The 23,338-nt window shown below is 42.0% G+C and overlaps 2 protein-coding genes across 3 annotated transcripts; one reads left to right on the forward strand and one right to left on the reverse strand.

The window, feature by feature from the left end:
- Window positions 1-9,691: 9,691 nt before the first annotated feature.
- mbpa (myelin basic protein a) lies at window positions 9,692-15,452 on the forward strand. Its single transcript, XM_069175869.1, is given in 7 exon segments — window positions 9,692-9,957; window positions 11,542-11,637; window positions 12,087-12,113; window positions 13,417-13,437; window positions 14,837-14,920; window positions 15,401-15,418; window positions 15,420-15,452. Coding segments are annotated over 7 exon segments (399 nt in total). The 5' UTR covers window positions 9,692-9,837.
- A 771-nt stretch (window positions 15,453-16,223) lies between these two features.
- On the reverse strand, window positions 16,224-23,337 carry zbtb22a (zinc finger and BTB domain containing 22a). Of its 2 annotated transcripts, none has more exons than XM_069175862.1 (4): window positions 22,495-23,337; window positions 21,778-21,997; window positions 20,855-21,626; window positions 16,224-20,654 (listed from the first exon to the last, which is right to left on the reverse strand). In XM_069175862.1, exons 2-4 carry the CDS (start codon window positions 21,982-21,984, stop codon window positions 19,534-19,536), a joined length of 2,100 nt encoding a protein of 699 aa, XP_069031963.1. In that variant the 5' UTR covers window positions 21,985-21,997; window positions 22,495-23,337; the 3' UTR covers window positions 16,224-19,533. The 2 variants fall into 2 exon arrangements, with proteins under 2 accessions (XP_069031963.1, XP_069031962.1); XM_069175861.1 differs by having other exon boundaries at window positions 16,224-20,657.
- Window position 23,338: the final 1 nt, after the last annotated feature.

The following is a 23,338-nucleotide window of genomic DNA, read 5'->3' on the forward strand; positions in this document are numbered from 1 at the left end:
ACTTACCACACGTAATAGTTACTGAATATTAGAAGTTTGTTGTTAACTTTTCTAATATGACAAGAACACATAATAGTTGAAGTTGAAGTTGAACTTTATATTCTTATCTGAAAATCAGTGTGATAAATGAAGTGAAGACTTTAAAGGAATTGTGAATCCATCTTGTTTAATTTTGTATGATAAAAATCAATATTAACTTGACAAACATCTGCATTTGTGGAGTAAAGAAGTGAAAAAGAAGCCTCTTGAGTCTTTGTTTCCTTCCAGTCTCTGTGAGGGCATAATCATGACTCTCAATTTGTGTCTCAGCTTCATCTCAGTGCTACAAAGATCTCCTGCCACAGTGTCACTGCACCGTCTTCCCTCCTCCGTGATCTATTGCGCCAACCTCATCACAGACATCAGGAGATGATTTGCTTTGGACCCTGCTGCTCCTCCTCTCAAGTGGTTATCCCTTAACCTCAGAGTCAGAGTCAGACCTGTTGTTACCATGACACTGAGCCATGAGAGGATACCACGGCAACAGCACATCCATTTTCCCCAATAATTTGAAATGTACTCTCCTCGCCTGCGGCAGCCTCAGATTACCATTTGGGTGATTTAGCTTTGACAGACCGCCATGTTTGTTCTGATTGGTGCTTTACCTTCATTTCCTTTCAAAGATAATGACCGTTGTTTATGAGAATCAGATGATTATAATGTCACTTCAAATCTGTTACTCTTAAATACTCGTAAATCTTCAGACTGAAAAAAAAGGTAACTTTTTCTTTGGTTGTTTTTCCTCACTTTGGACTTTGTAACTTCAGAGAACGCAAAACACGGCCAGTCTTTCCCTCAGATATCGTGCAGTGCACAGATACAAGCACATGTTATCTCCTGGGACTTCCGTTTTATTTCTATTATCTAGTTTTATGTTGTTGCATGCGTGTGCAAATAAAAAGCACTAACCAAAAAAACCATTACACAAGTCATAAAAAAAATAACCGAGGGGGAATCGGGGCTGGAGGGCAGCATTTAGTTCATACCTCAGATATGGAGTACAGACAGGGTGTCTGAGGTCGAGCAGTTACTGGACTGTAGCTACAAGATCTAATTAAAAGAGGAGATATGAGGTATTTGGAAGTCTTTAACAGCAGACCTTCAGATATGCATGTCATGAGAGGATTTTTTTTTTTCTATCTTTTCAGAGGGTAAATATTCCCAGCTCTATCACACAGGGAACAGTGAGGGTGTACCAAATGTGAGTAGTGATAAAACATAATGCACTGTGACAAAAAAAATTTAAAAAAATTCCCCTTGCGGGATTAATATAGTATCTATCTATCGATCTATCGATCTATCTATCTATCTATCTATCTATCTATCTATCTATCTATCTATCTATCTATCTATCTATCTATCTATCTATCTATCCATCTATCCATCTATCTATCAAACAGGCATGACTTTGACAAGTGAAAAAGTTGTTTCGAAAAAGCCCGACAGCCATTTAATTCTTGTCTGTAAACATTTTTGTAATGTTGAGACAAGAGATGTGTTGATTACCATTAAGTTCATTAAGTCTCTAACAGTCTCAGTGGAACGAATGCTGCTTTCCAGATGTCCTACTTGTGTACTAAAACTCACTATTTTGAGTGCGTGAGTGCGTTGTTCACACTGTCAAGTACAGAAACACGCAGTGCACTACAAGTACCAGGATGATGCACTCCCAACGGTCCAAAAAAAAAGCAGTGGACACTTACCACTCTAAACGGTCGCCATCTTGGCTGCGTACAGGAAGGGGCGGGGCTACAGGCGTAAAGAAGCTGTTCCTGAACACCTGACAGAGGTGTTTCTTTTTCACTGCTGCTGCTGGACAGAAGCTATCAGTGTGTTTATCGAGTGTGTCAAACGGTGGGCACGAAAAACACATGCTGAGGTTATTTCCGGTCATTGCAGAACAACAGTGTGCGATTTGAAACAACACTGCTCTGTCAAAATCACTGCACTGCACAAGTAAGAGTCCGGACATGTAGGAGCACTATTTGTTAGTGTACTAAGGGAAGTGTTTCATTTGGTTTCATGTTCTGAAAGTTCATTACAATCCACCTGCTGCACATTCATGCAGAGTTCAGTTCCTCCCACCAGCAGCAGAGGGAGCTGTCGAGGTTTGCCTCTTCCACTCAGGTTGCTGCACAGTTAAGCGCAAAGACGAGCGGGACTGTTGAGCATTTTTCTCCAGAGACACAGACAATATCTTCGTAAATCTTGATTTGCTCAGATTATTTTTGCGATCAAGTGTCAGCAGTGACACGAGCACGCGGAGATCCGTGAGAGCGCCTCAGCACGACCCTCCGGGAGCCAGAGAAGATCCAGGTTGTTTATTCATTTCCATACTGTTTACTGCACATGCGGCACCATGTAGGGAGTAACATGAAGCATCAGTGGGGAACATTAATCTGTGCTGGAAACATTCAACTTTTTAAACTGTTACTTGTTTTAAATGTCAAACACACTTTCGGCTGAAAAATGTACGAGAATTCCAACATGTTAGGGCGACAATATGTTCTTGAATATGAGTGTTGAATATGAGCGAATCAATGTTTAATGTACAGTGCTTTTTAAAGGAGGACAAAATGACAGACAGGCCTGTTGTTTCTCATCATGAGTCCTCGTGGAAGTGCACTGGTTGCCATTCCTGGTTTCTTCTACTACTTCAATTCGGTTCCACTGGCAAAAATAACTTTTTAGGATTTTGTCCAAACACTGAAATTTGCCACTAGATTACATACATTGTTAAGAACCAATGGGCAGTGTTACTTTTTTAAATTTTTTTTTTTATGTTAGTGGGTTACTGAATCAAAATAACTCAACTTCTTGGGTGATTTTCTATCCATTGGTAAAACATGTAATGTGAGTGCTGTACGACTCAGTGGTGGGTCCGTTTTAACAACACATGATGTGCAGACAAACAACGACAAGCTTCATCTCCAAAATGATTGGACAATTAGGTAATGGTCTGATTATATGAAAGAATCATCCTAAAACAGTTTACAATGCAACTAATAATCTCTATTCCATAAAGACAGGACATTTGTGACGCAATTGATTGTTCTTTTGTCTGTTTTGACTTTTGTGAAGATCTGTCGTCTGTCTTTATCCATGCTGACAGCTTGGCTCTAAAAATGGCAGCGTTGGTGTGTCAGTCCACGACTTTGCTCCAAACTAAAAATATTATTCTATTTTATTGTATATATTGTGCATTTTCATATTTAATATTTTTTACTGTTATTTTTATTTCTTTACCTGTGACTATAATGCTGCTGTAGCGAATTTTTTTTAACTATCTATCTATCTATCTATCTATCTATCTATCTATCTATCTATCTATCTATCTATCTATCTATCTATCTATCTATCTATCAAATGTAATGCGAGTTGAACAGCAGCAAAATTCTCGAAGTACTTTTACTCAAGTACAAACTTAAGGTATTTCGATTTTACCTGTATATTTCCTTTTCACGCCACTTTACATTTCAACTCTGTTGCATTTCAGAGGGAAATATTTTTTCATGTATCTGATTAAGTTACTTTACAAATTAAAAATGTTAGCATTGTTGAGCTAAGTTATGAATGCAAAGGTATCTCAAAGGTGAATGGATTTTGGTTTCTCGTCTGCTGTCTCCTCGGTTGTTTTGCTGCTCCAAATAGCACAATGCTGCAGATGTTGGTTGTGGAGTTTGAAAACAGCAGGGCAGCTGGCCCGATGCTTTGGAAATCTTCGCCAGCACAGTGAGCGAAATCGGTGAAATCTTTTTTGGCATGAAAGTTGAAAATATTGCCAACCAAGACAATAAGGCTGTGCTCTGTTTCAGACTTTGCCAAAACTCTCTGAATGAGTTCAAGTGAAGAGAGCTAAAGCGGGGCGGCGATAGATGCTTCGATCGGCTGCCGAGATCCTGCCAGGAAGATACGGCTGGGAAATGCAGCAGCATTTTACACAGATGAGTTCAAGGCAGTTAAAGTCTCCTGCTGTGAGGCTTTTTGTTTGTATTCAGTGGCAAGCAACATGTTTCAGTCACGCTCCTCCGGACTGGACCAGACAGGGGAACATCTGTGTGGTTCACACGTATACAAACAGGCCTGTTTTTCATGTGATGACAGGGACTTAATCATCACCTGCAAAGACCGTGAGATGTACTCACCTGCAGCACCAGGTGCACAACAGGCCACTTCTACCGAGGACAAGAGATTTCTGAAAACACCCGAGTGGCTCTAACGATTGTGAATGGATGACTTTAATCTCTGCCGGTACTCCATGTACGATCAAGGAGAAGTGCTGTGACTTTTTATTACATTTTTCAAGAGAAAGGCAGAAGAAAGAGAGATGGATTACTGTACATGAACCATTCTGCCACAAATGATGTCAGAAAAGTCACTAAAAAATAATTATGAAACTGTAACTCGGAGAAAACGTATTCTATTTTTTATTTACAGCCACAGCGGCTCGAAAATATCCTCTGACTTTCAGTTTTGAAACAAGAGAGCATGATATTGTTGAGATGCTAAACAAATGATTGCATTATGCTCGAGCCCTGTGCCGCTGCTGCTCCTGCCAAATGTTGATGGAATCATTGGCTTTCAACCACCGAGACATTTGCATTGAGTTGTTTACCAGCCGAAAGGATCGCTGCGGGGAAAAAGAAGAATACATCACATCTTACGGCCGATCTATTAGTTCAAACAATGGGAATTTTCTGAGACAACAGAGGCACAAGCTGCCTCGGAAAAATCAGGGATTCGTTGTGCTTTTGAGTGACGTGTCAGCTTTAATTGGGCGGTTCTTCGTTTATCAAACCTGAAGAAAAGATCAAATGAGATACAATTAGATGTTGTTTCTTCAAAAGGAGGAAATGTCGGCTGCACGGTGACATCGGGGGCTCGGCCTCATAGCTATGCTGTCATCCATAGGCATCTACGAGAGCTGCATTCGATACAAAGAGGTCATCCAGGGTGACAAAGACACACACACCAGCACAAAGGCTTTTCACTGTCAGTGCTAATTAGTTTGTCACGATTTCTACGAGACACAATAAAGTCCCCTCATTTAACCTCAAGTCATTGTCAACTCTGGATTAAAGAAAAATGCTTTTGAACAAAGCAATTTCACACAAATTCAAACCTTCAAAGAAAAAAAAAAGGCTCCTTCAGGGACAGAAAGTCTGTCGTTGAAGAACAACACAAGCCTCTGTTTTTTTTGTGTAACTGCAGCTTTCAGGGTCGGGCTGATTCATTCTGAGTTTGATGCAATTCAACACTTTGATAAACGGTTTCACAGCCACTGATCGCTCATCTTCTCTGAGGTAAGTGGATCCAAATGTGACACCACGAATAACTAATCAGCCACAAAATGGGCCAAATAGCTTTAAAAAAAAAAAAAAAAAAAAAAGAATACGTGAGCTTTGACGTTTCCTGACATTTTCAGAAATAGCAGAGGCCACGGAAGTTTACTTTTTGTCAGATTATAAGTTAATATTGTTGTAATTTTAGTTGCATGAAGTCTTTCATGGTCATTGTTGTTGCTTAGCAACGGTGTTTTCATGAACACTTGAACGCTGATACGCACACACACACAAACACACACACACACACGACTTCCCCTGTTGTAACCACGAGCTCTCGATAACTATCCGAAGGACGTACTAAAGACTCCTCAGCTCCTGTCATGTCCCGAAGATTTGTAACAATTAGTGAGGACATTTCACGAGGAATTAGCACGAGACGAAACAGCTCATTTGAAAAAAAGGAAAGCAGTCAATTTCCCTTGAGGTTACTGTGGTATCTAAAAATTCATTAGTTTGAGCAAATTACAAATTATGAGCCAAACGTAGGTCTTGGCTTCATGGTTAGCCTGGGGGTCAGCTGGCTATCTTGGCCTCAAAAGAAGTCCGTCTTTATTGTGAGGAAACTGTAGTATTTCTGGTCTAACAGAGACCGGCCCTGAGGAATGGCTCTAGTCTTGTGTTTAGGTTTTTGTGACCTTTTTGTTAACATAAGACTGTGCCTGCGAACAATTTATATAAAGGGAGGCTTAATTTAGACGAGGAAGTGACCTCCATTACTTGTGTCAGAGAGAAGAGCGTCAAACTAACTCTGGGAGCCTCCCATGGCTGCAGCTGCATTCACAGGTTGCAGAAGTCAAAAAAACTGTTTTAACCAAATAGCTTAAAACAAACCAGACTGTCTCATGTGGTCCTTTTCTGCGCATGTGATGAGACAGAGGAAGGCTTTCTTTCTCCCTCTCTCCAGCAGCAGATAGATATTCAGTCGCTTGCTCTGAGTGGGTGTCTCGGTGTGGATCGACATTCCTGCCGGGGTTCGAGGATATCTCCCGTGTTTGTGTCCCACAGCCCTCTTCCATGGCCGCTATTGTTTTCCCATCGCTGTGCCCCGGCCTTCCAGCCCCAGGAACAAATCCAAGACTCTTCTGGACATGAGGGCACAAGCAGCGTGGTCAGCCCACTCTCTGCATTCTTGCACCCTATCTCTTGTCAGGCCCGTGGGTGCTGCACTGAGGTCCAGCCCTGCAGGACAAACAGTCGCAGCACTGTGCGCGAGGCCGGGTGGACAAACATGTCTCCCTCTGAGTCTACCCTCATTTTAGTGTGTTTGTACAGGGAAACCGGGCAGCCATGTTGGCTCTACGGACATCAAGGCACGCTCACCCACATATTCAGGATTCCTCCGTGGATGAGTTCAAATAAAGGCCTCGAGTTTCTCCACTTGATACGAGATTTTTGATTTCCTCCGAATCAGATTCAAATTTAAAGTGAATGAGCTTTATTTGAGGTGCTAAAATAATATAAAGTTTGTATCATGAGGACCAACTGCTGACCAGCCTTGTTCAGCAGGTCTCCTTGATTTGCCCCACTAAAAATCTCTAAAATCAGAGCTGTAAATGAAGGACAGCAAAAAAATAATTAAAAAAAAAAATAAAAACTCGCCCGGCTCATTGTTTCATTGCTGTTGATTTTCTGAAGCATTTCAAAAGTTTCAAAGTTTGAAAATCTTTTTTACTTTTCTGTCGCACCTTGTTTTAATTCAACAAAACGTATTACATTTCCTGATGAATAAAAAAAATGTCTTAATATTAAGGCGTGAATGTTGTTTATGGGTCATGTTTTGTTATTGGAGACAACAACCAACTCATATTTCCTTTGAGAGTAATAATATATAATAAAATCCATCACACAACAATAACACCGTTGTCTGTTTTTCTTGTTTGTTTAAATATATATATATATATAAAAAACTTTGCACTATTGTTTAGTTAGTTTTAATTTAATTATTCTATTTTATTTTATTCTATTTATTGTATATACTGTGCATTTTTATATTTCATATTTTTTACTGTTATTTTATTGCTTTCCTGTATCTATAAATGCTGCTGTAGCGAAAAACTTTCCCCTTGGGGATTAATAAAATATCTATCTATCTATCTATCTATCTATCTATCTATCTATCTATCTATCTATCTATCTATCTATCTATCTATCTATCTATCTATCTATCTATCTATCTATCTATCTATCTATCTATCTATCTATCTATCTATCTATCTATCTATCTAATAATATGAAAAAAGTCAGCTCTGCTATAAACTATAAACACGGAGGTCATGAAAGATTAATAAATACAAATGAAAGTTTCTGGCCTACACTGATGTATTTTCTCATGCAGCCAATTTTCAACTATTGGGATTTTTTTTTTTTGTATTCCTGTGAAAGCAGGAAAACAAGCACTGACATCTCACACACTGACTCACACTTCACCCTCAGACTTCAGCAAAACGTCTCAGAGCCTGTTTTGCCTCTTGAAATGATATTTCGCTCGTCCGGAGCATATTTTGTATTTCTTATCTCATCTCCACATTCAGCACACAAACTGCAGACGGATCATTTTATTAATCTGCAGACCTAATTGGTCACTATTGCGCAATAACAAGAGATAAAACAACAAGAATGATCTGGAAACTTTTCGATCAACCAGCGTATGTTTTTCAGGTCATCCGTCACATTCTCGCGAACGGGATATCTTCCAATTTGGCAAAAACATTGACTTGGACCAGAATTTGGTGGCCAAAGGTCAGAGTGTCAAAAAACATGTTTGTGGCCATAACTCAAGCATTCATACACTAAAATTTTACACCAATGTCTGATAGGGTAAAATAATGAAGTGATGACATTTTATATCCAAAAGGTCAAAGGTCAGCTTCAATGCCACGTCATCATGTTCTGCAAAAAAAAAGCTTTCCGGCCATTATTCAGTTCTATTTCTGAGGAACAGAAGGGGACATTGTGAACATATTTAATACTTGGTAAGATGTTGAATTGGTGACGCTAATCTTCATTGGGTTGACGATGTGCATGAAGCATCCACGTTTTATAGCTTCTTTGCAGCAACATCTATGTTTGAAGCATTGTCTACTGTCATGGCTGCTGCAACCATGTGTTCAATCAAAATCAGCTTAATTGGCCAAATTCCTTCAAAATCTTCACCACATATATTATATAAGTCTGGACGAACATGGATGGTCGGCGGAGGCAAACAACCACAAGGTGGTTCAACTGGAGTTTTTCTAGTTACTTTCTGACTTGAAATAAGAAGCAGCTCCAACAAAAAGACATCTGTTCCAAAATATTAATATTCTGATGCCGCATGGGTGTTTTCTGTCACAACTTACCGAGCAACAGATCCGCCTTTGTTCGCCGGCTGCTGCAGCCGAGTGAAACAACACATCCAGGACTCCTTGTAGTGTTTAAATGTGGTACGATGGCAAATAAATATGTTACACAGACAAACATTTGTGGATATTTAGAATGAAAGATCTAAGACAATAACAGCTGACAAAAGTTTTAATTTTAGGCCCTCTTACCTGCTTCTTGTGGAGCTTTCAATTGTGACTCCCGGGTCTTCATGATCAAACATGGTTTGCTCAGTCGTCCTTTCCAATACTCTGAGTAGTTTTTAGTCATGTTTAAAAGAGCAAAACCTGTTGAAAAAAGAACAATCTTTTATTATTTGACACAATTAAAGTTCGTAAATTGAATGGCACATTATTAGTGACATTAAAACATGAAGGTTGGTCCCAATTTTCAAGCCCAAAATAAAATTTTGAAGCTCATACATTTGCAGTGATAACTGGAGCTGTGTGATGGATTTGATTGGTTTTGATTGAAAGACACTAAAACTGAGAACATCCCGACGTGAGTTTATTTCACCACAGTGCAAGACACACAAACTTGGCCCGTGTTCACAGGTTTTCGCGTGTCTCACACAATGATCTTACGCTTCCTCCATATGTTAATGTGGACGACTGCGCGTCCAATTTAAACGCAATGCATTAAGATGATATATGAGGCCGACCCAACAATGGCCTCACAGTGCTGCGGGCTGCTTTGCATCAGGGTGTGAGTTCAGACTCAGAGATAACCCTTGTTGTCCCTGCGGCCGGGGTGAGGCAGATGGGGAGAGGAACAATGGCCGGGCCCATGCGGAGGGCGGCAGTGACTGACACAGCCACTGAAGCTCAGAAGAATGTCTGGAGCCGAGCCAGAGCCACGGACCTCATCACCGCAGATCTAAACCCCCCCCCTCCACCCATGTCCCATGGTGCCCCGGGGCAGAGGGGACGACACCTTCAAAGACGGCCCCCCGAGCGTCAGACGGGCAGCAAACCATCCTCAAGGAGCAGCCGAGTGAAACACAGTTGGCACTGTAGGCTTTGGACTGCACTTGGAAGAGGACTAGTGAGCAGACAGAAAGGTCAACAGCACCCCAACCTCAGCAGCAGCTAGCATGGCTACAGCAGGCACCTCAGGACAGAGCGCCTTCGGGCTCGGGAGGAAAAAGAAGAACCCCGGCCTGATGGATCAGATTACCAAATTCTTTGGAGGAGACAAGAAGAAGAGGAGCAAGGTGAGCATCGGTGCATTCAAAGGGATAGTTCGCTTTTCTTTTTGCGGACGTCACCTTTCCGAGAGTTTAACTTTGATTTAGTTTGATAATTGTCTTGTGCCACATTGTGGTTGTTTCCAGTTTGGGATGGTACGCGTCAGCAATGCTGGTATTAGGGCAAAACCATAGTTTTTTTTTTAATTTCTATATACGTATATATGAATGACAATCATTCTTAATATCAATTTACTTGATAATGAATGTATTTTAGATTTTCACATCCTTATGAGTGCTGTTTGCAGAAATAAAACACAAAAAAATCAACTATCTTTAAAAATTTAAAACATATTCTCACTATTTTAAATCATATTCTCAGTTATAGCAGTTTTAGTTGATGGATCTAGGAAAATAATTTTTTTGTCTACTAAAAGTAATTTTGCCAAAGGAGGATGATCGTTCACTTCCCCTCACAAAACTCATAAATTCAGTTTGAATTGGTGATCCTGTCATTGCAGGTTGTGTTTTAATATTTAGGCAAATTTTCTGAAAGATCTTTTTTTCAAAATAGAGAACCAGCATGTGGAGGAAAACACAGGATATAGTATTTGAAATAACCTGTATTTACCCCTCTTTAGCTTTGCTATTTAACATGAATCTATAGATAATATCTTAAAATTAGAAGAACATTTTTTCAACTTCAGTCTGGTTAAAATATTTGAGCCGTTTCATGTTCTTCAGAAACTACATCTTAAGGAAATTCTTCAATGGGCACTGCACTACATAAAGCTGCACTGTTAAACCTGTCGTTTCTACTGAGCACCGTGAATTTTCGGCGCTCCAGTTCTTGAGCGTCTTTCAAAAATATTTAGTGATATCGTATTCAATCATTTTAAAATCCTGTCTGACATCTCAGGAGTCAGTCCGCTTTCATCCAGCATCCAAGCCTGCTGCTCTGAGTAGGTGCAGCTCAAGGATGTTTGTGCTCTGATGTTTTCCCTCTCTCTCTCTCTCTCTCTGTCAATACTTTGGTGATACCACACAGCGGCAAATCACAAAGACACGTGCCTGCGTATATGAAAGGTTTCTGTCCAAGTGTATTTTGGCTTATTTGCATTGATGAAACATAAAAGGAACAGACATTTCCGGGGATAAACCGACAGCAGAGTATTTTTTTTTTTATGCTTGTTTTCTATCACACGGCAGAATGAACGGTATGAACAGCTGTTTGTTCTGAACATTGTGTGAGCTGCACTCACAAAAAGAAGGGCGTAGTTCTGTATGTGGTTTCTTTTTCTATTTCAATTTCCTTTAATCGGTTCTATTTGCATATATCGCAACATGGTGTTAGCCCTCTTTTCTACCCGCTGTCTGCTTTATTTTGTCTCCAACACTGTGAGACTTGAAAACCAGTAGCGCCTTGAAAAATTAAGTTATAATTATTGGTATTATTATATTTGACATGGTGCAGCTGGGACTGACTTTCATGAAAAGACTGAGTTCATATCAAGCTATTCTATCATAAAGATCCCAATAAATGCATTCAAGTTTACCCGGTGCTTTAACATAGATGTAAACATATCATGTGACCTCTGCTGACCCTTTCAGGGGTCGTTCCGGGGTCACCTGGCCACCTCACCCCAGCAATCCTCCTCTCGCCGTCGGACCAATGAAAACGCTGTGGTGCACTTCTTCAGGAGCATTGTGAGTTTCATGGATGTAAATAGTACAAATAAATACATGATGTTGCTTACATCATATCATGCACATTTCTAACCATGCACGTAAAGTCTTTCTTTCTTTCTTTTGTTGCATCATGCCAACATCCTGAGTTTTGTTCAAATTTTAAATGTGTTTAAATGTGCCATGAGTTGCATAATTCAGAACAAACACAATTCTTCCAGTTCACGTTGTATGAGTGATGCATTGTCAGTAGCTTCTTTGGATCTGACTTCTGGCATCAGCAGCGTGGCCGTGTTTCAGAACCAGCAAGCTAAACCGTTTCTCCTCTCTCTGATTGCAAAGCTGCATGATTCCCTCATTTACATACTGATAAAAAAAAAGAAACTGGGTTTCATTATATTGTTGCTCTATTTTCTTGCCCTGTACAATCAGTCACTCTGTTGTTGTTGTTGTTGCTTGGTGTTTCTCAGGTTTCCTCTCCTCAACCTAAATCCAGGGTGAGTCTCATTTTTTCACCATATCTGTTTTTTTTGGTCGCTGCAGAGGTGTAGCTGCAGGGTGGAGATTAAGAGATCCACTGATTATCTCGAACGTTCATCAAGCTGATTTCTAATTATTCTTTAGATGTCACTGCTTTCATTTCATGACACGGTTTGGTTTCCATGGCGTCTGCTCACTGCATACCTCTAAGCCACTGTGTAAGAGATTTGACAGTTTCAGACTTCCAGTCTGGTGTTGACAGGCCCAAATTAATTTTGTGAATATATGGTCGAGTTACTCTCCATCTCTGCGTAGAGCATTGTTTCTAGTTGTTGCATCCTGCTGGGCGTAGATGTAGTCCATTTGGAAACTATTGGAGCAGCCTCTAACTGTCGTAGCTACAAGTAGAAAAAAAAATACTTGACTTCAGCGTGGTAGCTCTTCGCCACACCCACTGGTTGCTGATTGGTCCACCCTTCAGAGTGGCTGTGTGAACATTAAAGCAAAGAGGGTTTCCAGACTACCATGTCAGCGAAGACTGAGTGTGAGAATTAGGTGGGCGGAGCCAGACCAGAGAAAAATAGTTATTTGGTCAAACTGAAATTGTGACCCCGATGATAACTACGCTGCATTATAATGTAAGGGACCATCAAATTCTTTGCTATAGGGAGCAGTGATGTCTATTCTTCATGTCATGACGAGCCATTTTATTGCTATATTGAGATATTTTACTGGATTAACATTCATCCTCTGGGGAACATCAGTGGCTAAAACCTTCAAACATGATGGTTTTAAGTTGTAAATGGGGGTTTATATGCAAATACAGAATAATCAGAGTGTAATGTCATGATTTTAGCATCACATTTATGTATGTTTTATGTTTTTATATATAAATAAATTTTTACGTAAAGATGACATAAACTTTTATAATAGATGATGCATGAGTGGTTGCCAAAACTGAGGGTTGTGGCGCCTCCAATTGGTCAACAGATGAATCTGAGGGGTCTTCAGATGTTTGGATTGAATTTTTATATTTTTTTAAAAAACAAAGAAAATCATTATTCTTCTGCATACACTTGTGGTTTTTTTTTTGTGTTTATTTTTTTTTTTTTTAAATGACTTTTTACTACCGTTCCTTGAATACTTTGAAGACATTACTCAAACCACCAAAAAGGTCGGGCGCCATCAGAACTGCGGCTCGATGAAATCATAGGTCACCCATCATTTTATCTGCCGCCACAAAGCCTCTAATCTGAGATGAAGGTGGAGTCGCTGTATCTAATCTCACCGTGTCACTATCTGTTTCTTTTTCATGTCCAGTGGAGAGACGTCTTGGGTTTGGTACGTCACGCAATCCTTGATCGAGTCGTACAAAAGCTTCACCGCTGACCGCGTCGCTCTGAGCACGTGCGATGATCTCATTTCAATCTGTCTGTAGAGAGCTCCTTCTCTCAGCGCGCCCTTTGTCTGCAGTGCATCTGTCACGTCTAACCTTCACGCTCGTTTCTGCCTCTTCCTTGCTTTGTGTTTCTCCGCTTTCCTCCTTGAAGAGAATTACCTTTTACACTCCAGCATCAAGCCGTAATCTAAAAGCCGCGCCGGTTCATTCGTCGCGCAGGGACTGAGAGGCAAAATCTTCCAGCTGCTCGGGCTTGAGGCGCGACGCAGAAAATCACTGTCATTTACTGACTGATCATTTGAAAAGATTCATTGATAAATTTTTGACGCAATTATTGGCTTTTTGATACATTTATCATCACATTTCAATTCCCTTCTTTGCTCCAATCCAGAGCGACTCACTGCTTCTGGATGACTTTGAAACTGCTCAACTATTTATGAGCCGCAACCGGTAAACATTTTCTCTTAGGACCTCTTGACCTACATCACCCTCCTCCTCCTCCTACTCCTCCTCCTCCTCCTACTCCTCCTCTTCCTCATCTCTTTCACACCTCTAGTTCTCTGTAACACCTCCATCCCCTTTGTGCCAGAGATGACTCACAGATCCATCTGTGTTGTCTTGCCACCTCCTTTGTGTCTTTTCATCTGTCCGACAACTGTGGACGGCCCTTTGTGTGTCGATTGACGGTGATCCTCCTCAGTGTCACTCGCTTCCCCCGTGGACTTTGTCTCGTCCTCGTCATCCCTCTTTTCCTTCCCCTAAAGGCTGCTGTTCAGTGAATCTGGTCAGAAGTTCATACTTTCCTCCTCTTAATGTCTCACTCATGTTATTCTCTCACAATAACAAATCAAAGACAACTTTCTTCTTGCTGCTGTTGCCAAGAAACCACATACGTACGCTGGACTTTTATTGTCCAAGAAGGCAATTCAGCTCTTATCAAAGCACATCAGAGACCGGTGCAAACTGCAAATACCACAATGTTAATCCTATTGCATTTAAAGAGGATGGATTTATGTGGAAAATACCCAAACGGTGCAGAAGTTCAGGCATTAATGAGAAGGTACGCCGTCATATTATTGGTGGTTATGTGTTTTTGGTCCAGCAACAGCAATAATCGTGCCCTTTGTAACAAAACATTTTCCGCAAGTGGTTTCGTGTTTTGTCAAAGTCACTTGGACGTCTCTGAGGCAAACTGGGTCTCATCTCGTAAAAGTGAGACAGTCCATCGACGTAAAACGAATTGAACAACTGCTTGAAGGTTAAACAGTGACAAAGCAGCGAACGTGCTTTCAGGCCCCGCCTCCAGGTCTCCATCTGTGCTTACGCAGCATCTTTTTCTAGGCCTCGTCACCGCGTGCCGAGAGCGCGAAGTCGCCGGTCAGAAGACGCAGAGACCAAAGCACACTGTCCAGACTCTTCAACCTGGTGAGCTGCCTGCATGTTCGCCTCTTTGTTTTACTCAAGTTTCCATCCGGTTCGTGTAAAACTGGGATTAATAAACGTTGTTTCCTGTCTGTGTTTGCTCAAATGCAACAGTGATGCTCTCCTCAGAGATCAGTGAGTAATAAAACAAATAAAATGTGATTCACCATTTCAGCTTGAGAACATTTTCATTTCATCACTGCATCATAATATACTAACAAGCATAAGAGCAACATTTTGCATTTTTATAGTCCACGTAAAGCCAAATTATTATTTTTTTTTTTTTTTCATTTACATCAAAGAGTTTTATTTTCAGTGTGGATCATCTCCATGAATCCCAATAAATGTGAAGTGTTTGACAATCAACTCTTTCATAACCTTTCACCCCCTGACTCTCATCTGCCAGGCGGGGGATAGAAAAATCTGCGTTTTTTTTTTTTCCTCAGCCTCCTCATCGTCCTCCCTTCTTCCTCTTTTCTCCAGGGAGACACCAAGTCCCGTCCCCCCCCCCAAACGCTGGAGCACCATCTTCTGAGCTCTCCGCCGAGGACCGAACCACAGATCCAACGCTGGTGGGGCAAGAAGACGGAGGAGAAACAGATCTGCATGCGGCGGACTCACAACCTCAAGAAATGTTTAACCCACTAACACAAGCCTCCTGTATGTTTAGTCAGAGACACAACACTGGCGTGGAATAAAAATCCATCCCACGCCAGTTTTCCTGTTCTTTAATCCGACTTCTGAGGAACTAGTGAAGCTGTTCATAAAGAGGTTCAAGTCGTGCTTCTTTTCAAACGTCCTACTGTAAAAAGCCTCTTTCGTCTGATGGTGCTAGTGTCTGCTGTCTGACGTTTTGTTCCTGCGCGGCAGATGTTTCGTTTCTCTATTCGTCCGCTGTCGTCTGCATTCTGTACACGAGTGAAGCTTCGCGGATCTCGCTGCTTTTCGAGAAAAACACAACTGACCCAACACGCACGCCAAACAAACCACTGTTTTTTGTTTCATATGTGAAATCCAGACCGTCTCTGCTTGAGTATGTCGCAACGAAATGCAACTGAAAAACACAACTGGGAAACGAATATGTTTGAGTTTCATTATGCCTCCTTGTAATTAATGAACTTGTACAGTACGATGCTACCAAAGTCTATGGAAACATAAAATGCCCTTTTCAAATGCACTGTTTCCTAACTGAAAAATGTCCCTAAAAGCTGTTCTGTTGTCTTTTTTTTTTTTTTTATCGCTTTTGCTTCCACTGTAACTCATTTGGTGTAGTTGACCTGTTTGCATTTTAAATCAAGTTTTAATGTTGTTTGTGTGCTTTATTTAAACGCTGACAAACGTAGTTTGTTTTAGCTGATGGTTAAATCGTAAGTGGTTCAAAGGTTGAAGACGGAAGCGGAGATACGGCGCGAGGAGCTCGGTATTGTCGGACAGCACGGTGGATTCAAACGTTGTGACGTATTTAATGTCGTTTTTATTTTGTTCATAATAAATTACGCTGCCACCCCAGTTTGTACACGATCTGCTTGTATGTTCGCTTTAATTGAATTGTCAAAGGCGCTGCGGCGGGACTCATTCTTCAGAAACTGTTGTGTTTCCTCTTAATGCAAGATTCTCATTTTAAATGCTCAGCCTAACTGGTAATAAACATCTTTAGTCCTCTCAGTTAAGAGTTCTCTTGTCTTTATTAGCCTACTTTGAATTTGTTTATGTTTTGCAGACAGTTTTCAGTCTCGATGCTAAGCTAACCGACAGTTAGCTACGAGTATGTAAATGTGTTTCCCAAAATTATAAAGTCTTTTTTTTAACATTAGAAAAACAAATGGAGTAATGACATGATTGTGCGGCTGTCGGTCATCTTTGCTCCGGAATATTTAACATGAACATGAAATAATAACAATCAGCAGGGACATACACATCCAGAAATTCTTTGCAGAACCATTTAGCGGCATAAAAAGCCTGAAAAAAATACTAACACAACGTGATCTTATTCAATTTAATTTTTTTAAAATACTATTTTTTTTTTTTCAGGGACACACCAGTAGTATGTGAGAAGTTTTTCATCTTGTTGTCCAGGTTTTACAACGAGAGATTTGATCTGAACTTTGTAACCGTGATACTAATGTCTACAGCAACATCATGTCTTGTCGAGGACAACCGAGCGGCTGAATTACTGAAGAAGGAAAAACTGAATTAGCCCCTAATGCGTCTCAACCGTGGTCCATCTGTGAAAACACTCCCCGCAAACTTCTGAAATATCCTCTCAAGGCCAATCATCTAACCTCAGACAATAATCCGCACATCAAAGTGTTCTATAGACGGGGGAAAAACAAGATCTCTTCCACATCAAGCAGCACATTTTGTCCTACATGTATTCATGAGTCATTCTCATTTGAACTCCCCTGTCAATACTCAGCAGTGGGAAAAACAATGTTTCTCATCATTAGAAATAACGCTGAGAGACGTTTTCAAGGACAGCTGCCCCTGAAACCACAACAGGCACAAAGATCCCATCTCTTCTGCATGCTGCAATAATTGGCTCAGCGGCCCATAATTCATCTCGCACAATGTCACATTTTAACGTTCACATAAAGGGAAAAATATACTCTGAGGCTCTCCCGAAAGATCATCTTTTGGCCATGCAGATGTCCGGTGTGAGAAAATTTTCCAAATCTATAATGCTCTTTCAAGAATACATCGTTTGGGTGTGATTTAATCACTCTTCTACCCTCACCTACTTTGATAGATAAAACCGCTACTATTAACAAAGCGTTGCATAATTCCCAATACCGTCATATCTGGCGTGTCGCATGTACACCGTCATGTAACGTATTTTTTTTTCCCATCGCACCTCTTTGTAGAATTGCGCTTTCATTGTCACGTCCTCATTTTTGCCGTTGAAATGTAACTTTCTATAGGCTGCATCCTTTGACTGCACCTGAATACGTTGGATGGCGGTCCTATTCATTAGCTGGCCACCTTTTGGAGTCTCTGGATCGTTTCACAACTGATGGAGAAGCAATTAGATGAAGAGACGCGCTGCCTTGTTGAGCCGGAGACCTCTCCGCCCTCGTGCTGCAGAGGAACTGCTCGGAAATGAGTCACGGTGCTCTGGTACGAGTTTCAGGTGTCATAAATCAGTCGCACGGCGCTCATTTGCTCTTTACTACTCACTGCACTACATTTACTGATTTATTTGCGTTTCTGAACCGCGTGAAGATAAATGTGTCGAGTCCCCAGTGCCCTCAAAAAGTGCACGATGGAAGTAAAAAGTAGAGCCCATATTATGTACAGAAACCGTTGTCAGTGTTGAGACTCTAGAATTACCTGCAATGTTTAAAATCAGCCTCAGTATTCTAGAAGGACCGACAATGTTTCCAATTAGCCTCAAGAGTTCTAGAAAGAGACAGAATGTTTCAAAATGAGTTCTAGAAAGAGACACAATGTTTCAAAATGAGTTCTAGAAAGAGACACAATGTTTCAAAATGAGCCTCGGAGTTCTAAAATGACCTACAATGTTTCCAATTAGCCTCAAGAGTTCTAGAAAGAGACACAATGTTTCAAAATGAGTTCTAGAAAGAGACACAATGTTTCAAAATGAGTTCTAGAAAGAGACACAATGTTTCAAAATGAGTTCTAGAAAGAGACACAATGTTTCAAAATGAGTTCTAGAAAGAGACACAACGTTTCAAAATGAGCCTCGGAGTTCTAAAATGACCTACAATGTTTCCAATTAGCCTCAAGAGTTCTAGAAAGAGACACAACGTTTCAAAATGAGCCTCGGAGTTCTAAAATGACCTACAATGTTTCCAATTAGCCTCAAGAGTTCTAGAAAGAGACACAACGTTTCAAAATGAACCTCAAGTGTTTTAGAATAATCAAAACATTCTACAAGATATCCCCCCCCAAAAAAAAAAAAAAAAAAAAAAAATTATTACCAAGACTTCTTTCCATTACATTATGTAGTGACACATCAATATGGCACGAAATCACTTGATGCACATATTTTCTAATGCAGGTGAAAGGCAAATAATTTATGTGCAAAATGCAAATGAACTATATTCGCTCTAGAGAAGTGCTTTCACAAGACTGCTTGGTATACAGTGGTGTGAAAAAGTGTTTGCCCCCTTCCTGATTTCCAATTTTTTTTTTTTGCATGTCTGTCACACTTTCACACAGGGCCATGTGAGTTTGGATTTTTTTTTCTCCCTTAATAATAAAAACCTTCATTTAAAAACTGCATTTTGTGTTTACTTGTGTTATCTTCGACTAATATTTAAATTTGTTTGATGATCTGAAACATTTAAGTGTGACAGACATGCAAAAAAATTGGAAATCAGGACGGGGGAAACACTTTTTCACACCGCTGTAGTTTATAGCGTCACTAAACTAAAATTGAGCCGACACAACTTCCAAATTAACAAGAACCATTTCAATAAATGATTGTTTATTCTTTTCAAAATACCAATGAATGCACATAAAACAGGGTAGAATTGAAGCAGTCGATGATTTCTGCCCGTTGACTTTTAAAGTTGTTCCCTTGTTCACCGTCCTTCTGGAAAGTATTTACGTACAAGCACTGCAAAGTGCTGTAAACCGCTGTCTCACATTAATATTTAATGGCCACTAAAGCTCTCACTGGCTTCCTCTTTAAAAACGTGACTAACAGTGTCCAAATTTTGTGATTGTGTTCGTAGCTCATCCACAATCCCAGACACGCTTCCCAACAACCTGCCCATTCCATCCTCCATCTCCCTGTGAAAATCCACCTCTTCAACTTTCACGTGTCCTCCCGTCGGGAGAAAAGCCTCGCCTTCATCAAATCCGTAACCGTAGCCGTCATCCATGTCTGCCGCTGGTGTGCTGGCATTGTTGCCGTTAGCTGAGGAGCTGGAGGCGAGTCTCTCACATCGGGCCTGATGCCTCAGGAAGCTGTCTCGCCAAATGACTTTCTTCCCGCACAGGTTGCATTCGTAAGGCCGCAGCCCTCCGTGGGTTTTAAGGTGCTTGGTTAGATGGTGCTTCATTTTGAAGGACTTTGTGCAAACGGGACACCCAAAGGGCCGCAGGTTGAGGTGCTGCATCTTCACGTGGCGGTCGCGCATGCTTTTCAGGGTGTAGGCTTTACCGCAGTGGCAGAAGTGGACTTTGCCCGTGTAGGGGGCACCAGCGATGGATACCGAGGATGACGAAGATGGGGTCGGAGGCGAAGGGGGTGGTGGAAACGCAGCAGAAGATGGGGACAAGTGACGGCTGGAGGTGGGGGTCAACGAGCTGCCCTGTCCCCCACTGGTGGATGGCCAGTTCCCCTCCGAGCCCGCCATGGTGAAGTCGGGAGACACGGGCACTAAAGGCCTCTGGGAAACCTGTCCCGTGCCGTCTTCGATCTCATCATATGTTTCCCTGCTATAGGTCCCTTCTGTGAAACATTCAAAGTCCACATCCTCCTCTTCCTCCTCCTCGTCATCGTCGTCTTTACTGCAGCTGCCCGCTTCTCCTTCCTGCAGGCTCTGCTCTTGCTGAGACCAGGGACCCGTCTGCCACTGCAGCCTGGCTGAGACTGGACAGGACGGGCCTGGAGCTCCTTCACCCGTCTGGCACCCGTGGACGCTGGGCAGGTTTGAGGAGGGACCACTTCCTACCAAATCTCTCTGCACTTTTTCCTTTGTCACCTCCACACTCTGCTTCCCTGTGGCGTGTCCGCCTCCCTCATTTTCATTTGAAGCCGGGTGGAAGTCTGCTGGAGAAATAAAAAACAAAATAACATGTAGATAAATATAGTATAAACATTTAGATGATGCAGAAAACAAGGGGGCGGGGGAGGGGGGGGGGCATGAATTACTACGAGTGTGTAAATAAGGATTCTTTGATGCCGGTTAGTTAAGACTAAAACATTGCACTGGTGTTTTAAGTCCAGCGAGGCTCTTGGCGTCTTACCACAGTGACCCATTTGTGCAAAGCCTTCCTTCTTCTCCACCGCTTCTTCTCCGACTCCTTCATCTGCCTCGATGCCTCTTTTCTCATTCTTCCTCTTCTCCAGTGTCTCATCACCGTCCCCGATCTCTCTCGTTTTATCAAGAAGACGTTCAGCACTCTGCAGCGCACCACGCTGCTGAAACCTCACTCTCTGCTTTAACGCCTCGCCACCAGCGAGCCCCCCGTAGTGCCGGCTATTGTGTCCAGGTCCATCGTGAGCAAAGTGGCTGGTTTTGACGTGGCTCGATACCCAGGCCTCATCACCGCTGGTGTAATCACTCTCCACATAGCCGGGGAGGGTGTCCAGTTGGGAGTCGGCTAAGTGCTGAGCTGACGAGGGCCGCGGGCGCGCCCATCTGGGAAACTGCTGTGGGCGTCTCCATGTAGCTAATGGAGGCAAAGCGTCGGGCTTCTTCTCCCTCCTTCTTCCCTCCCTTTCCACATACAAGCACTCCGTGCTGCTTGGGGACTGCTGGCGGGACGCCGTGCCCTGGTGAGCTGCGGCAGCCTCTCCGGAGCCGACTTCTGCCGAGGACCGGGGCCTCTTCAGGATCTCGGTGCATTTGTCCACGATGTGCCACATCTGGAGGAAACTGGCCACGGTGACGTAGTTCACAATGTCGTCATGCACGATGCTCAGCTGGCCCGTGTAGGCCGAACTCAGGACACTCTCGAAGGCCACCGGGTCCATGACTGAGGGCAGGGAAACGGTCGTAACGTTCTTCAACAGCACCTGGCAAGAGATGAGAACAAAGACAGAAACACGGAAAGAATTCAGTGCCTATAAAAAAAAAAAAAAACGATATCTTTATAATCAAATGAATCTGTATGAGAACTACAAGGGGGTAAATAAAAATTTTTTTTTAAAAAGTACTCTGGCATACCTGATCATGAAAGTAAGGCGAGGATGCAGCGAGCACGCAGCGGTGGGCCCTGAACACTCGACCCTGCACCTGGATGGACAGATCGCACAGCCGGCCTTCCTCCCGCTGCCGGTTCAGATTGTCCAAAACAGCAGCTCGAGCACCCGGGAAACACACCTGGACAGTCAAACCGGGCGGAGCCGCAGAAGCGCCGCAGGTCGGATCCATGGTCGCATTAAAACTGCAGGAGAGATCAAAACACCACAGGATGAGGACAACGCAACAACACAACAACAACAACAACAACACAAAGGGGCAGTTTGTGAATGAAGGTTCGAGATAAACAAAAAAAGCAAAAACAACAACACCGACGTTGAGCTCAGTGGAAATTACTCTATTTGTTCCGTTTATGAATAAAAGTGAAACAAAACACGTTTATTTATTGATTTTTTTACCCAATAAAACGTGATGACTTCCTGCGTTTTCTGTCTTTTATGACACTAAATCATATCTTAGATGTTTAAACTGTAATTTAGATTAAAAAAAAAAAACATCAGACATTTTATACACCGGACAATAAATGCCGAGACACAAGGTGATAAAAAAAAAAAAACCGGAACACGTTTGGTATTTAAAACCGACTTTGCCAATTAATCGATTCCCTTTACGTAATCGATTTATTTGCACACAAAAAAATAATAATTGCCCGTCCCTCTGCGGATCAATTCATTAACTTACCGCTTTGACCCCCTGCAGCGGAAACAAACGCTGGCGGACTGTCGATCAATACGTCTGCTGATCAAACAGCTGACATCCGATCGTCGTTATCGATCAGTGATCCACCTGATGCGAGCTAGCTTCGAGGATGTCCGAAACAACCGTTTTAAACAACAACAACAACAACAACGCTGCGTCATTTAAAGAGTTATTGACGAAGACGGTGTTAAACGTGAAGTCTATAAAGAAGTAAAAACTGTTTTTAGATTCACAGTTTAGCCTCCATTCGTCCTCACTTCCGGCGCTGAGAGCTAACTAGCGGCTAACCCGGTGACGTTAGCGCGAGCTGGCGACACGACATCGTTGCCGTGGGAGGTTTTGTTTGAATTGTTCCGAAACGCCCCGTCAAACTCTGCGCTTTAATCCGCGGCGGGGTTATAAACGCTCAAGTGTGGAAGTTACTCGGTTTATATGTCTCACTTTTGTTGACAGAAAGGTTCCCTAGCGAGGTCGCTAGGAGTTAACTTAAAGGGCCAGTCGCCCTCTGATGCTGTCACTCCTCCCTTTTTTTTTTTTTTTTTTTAAATAAATAAATAAATACAAATTACATTTAAATGCGAGGTGAAATCCCATAAGCCGTTTCCCCCGACGCGGTTAAGCCGGTATTATATTTAAAAGCAAAAAACAACAACAACAAAAAAAAACTGTCGTCACAACATCGCGCCGCTGCTCAGCCTCACGCGCACCGCCGTTTTTACCGCAGTGCATCTGCAGCAGCTGCTGCAGCATCCTCTGAAAGGAGCGACGGAGGGCAAAAACAAAACAAACAACCAAGAAAAAGACACCCCCGTGAACTGAGCACAGG

Source organism: Embiotoca jacksoni, unplaced genomic scaffold, assembly GCF_022577435.1.
Source record: "Embiotoca jacksoni isolate LCO1_2020_lvr unplaced genomic scaffold, fEmbJac1.0.p SCAF_7, whole genome shotgun sequence".
Taxonomy (NCBI): domain Eukaryota; kingdom Metazoa; phylum Chordata; class Actinopteri; family Embiotocidae; genus Embiotoca; species Embiotoca jacksoni.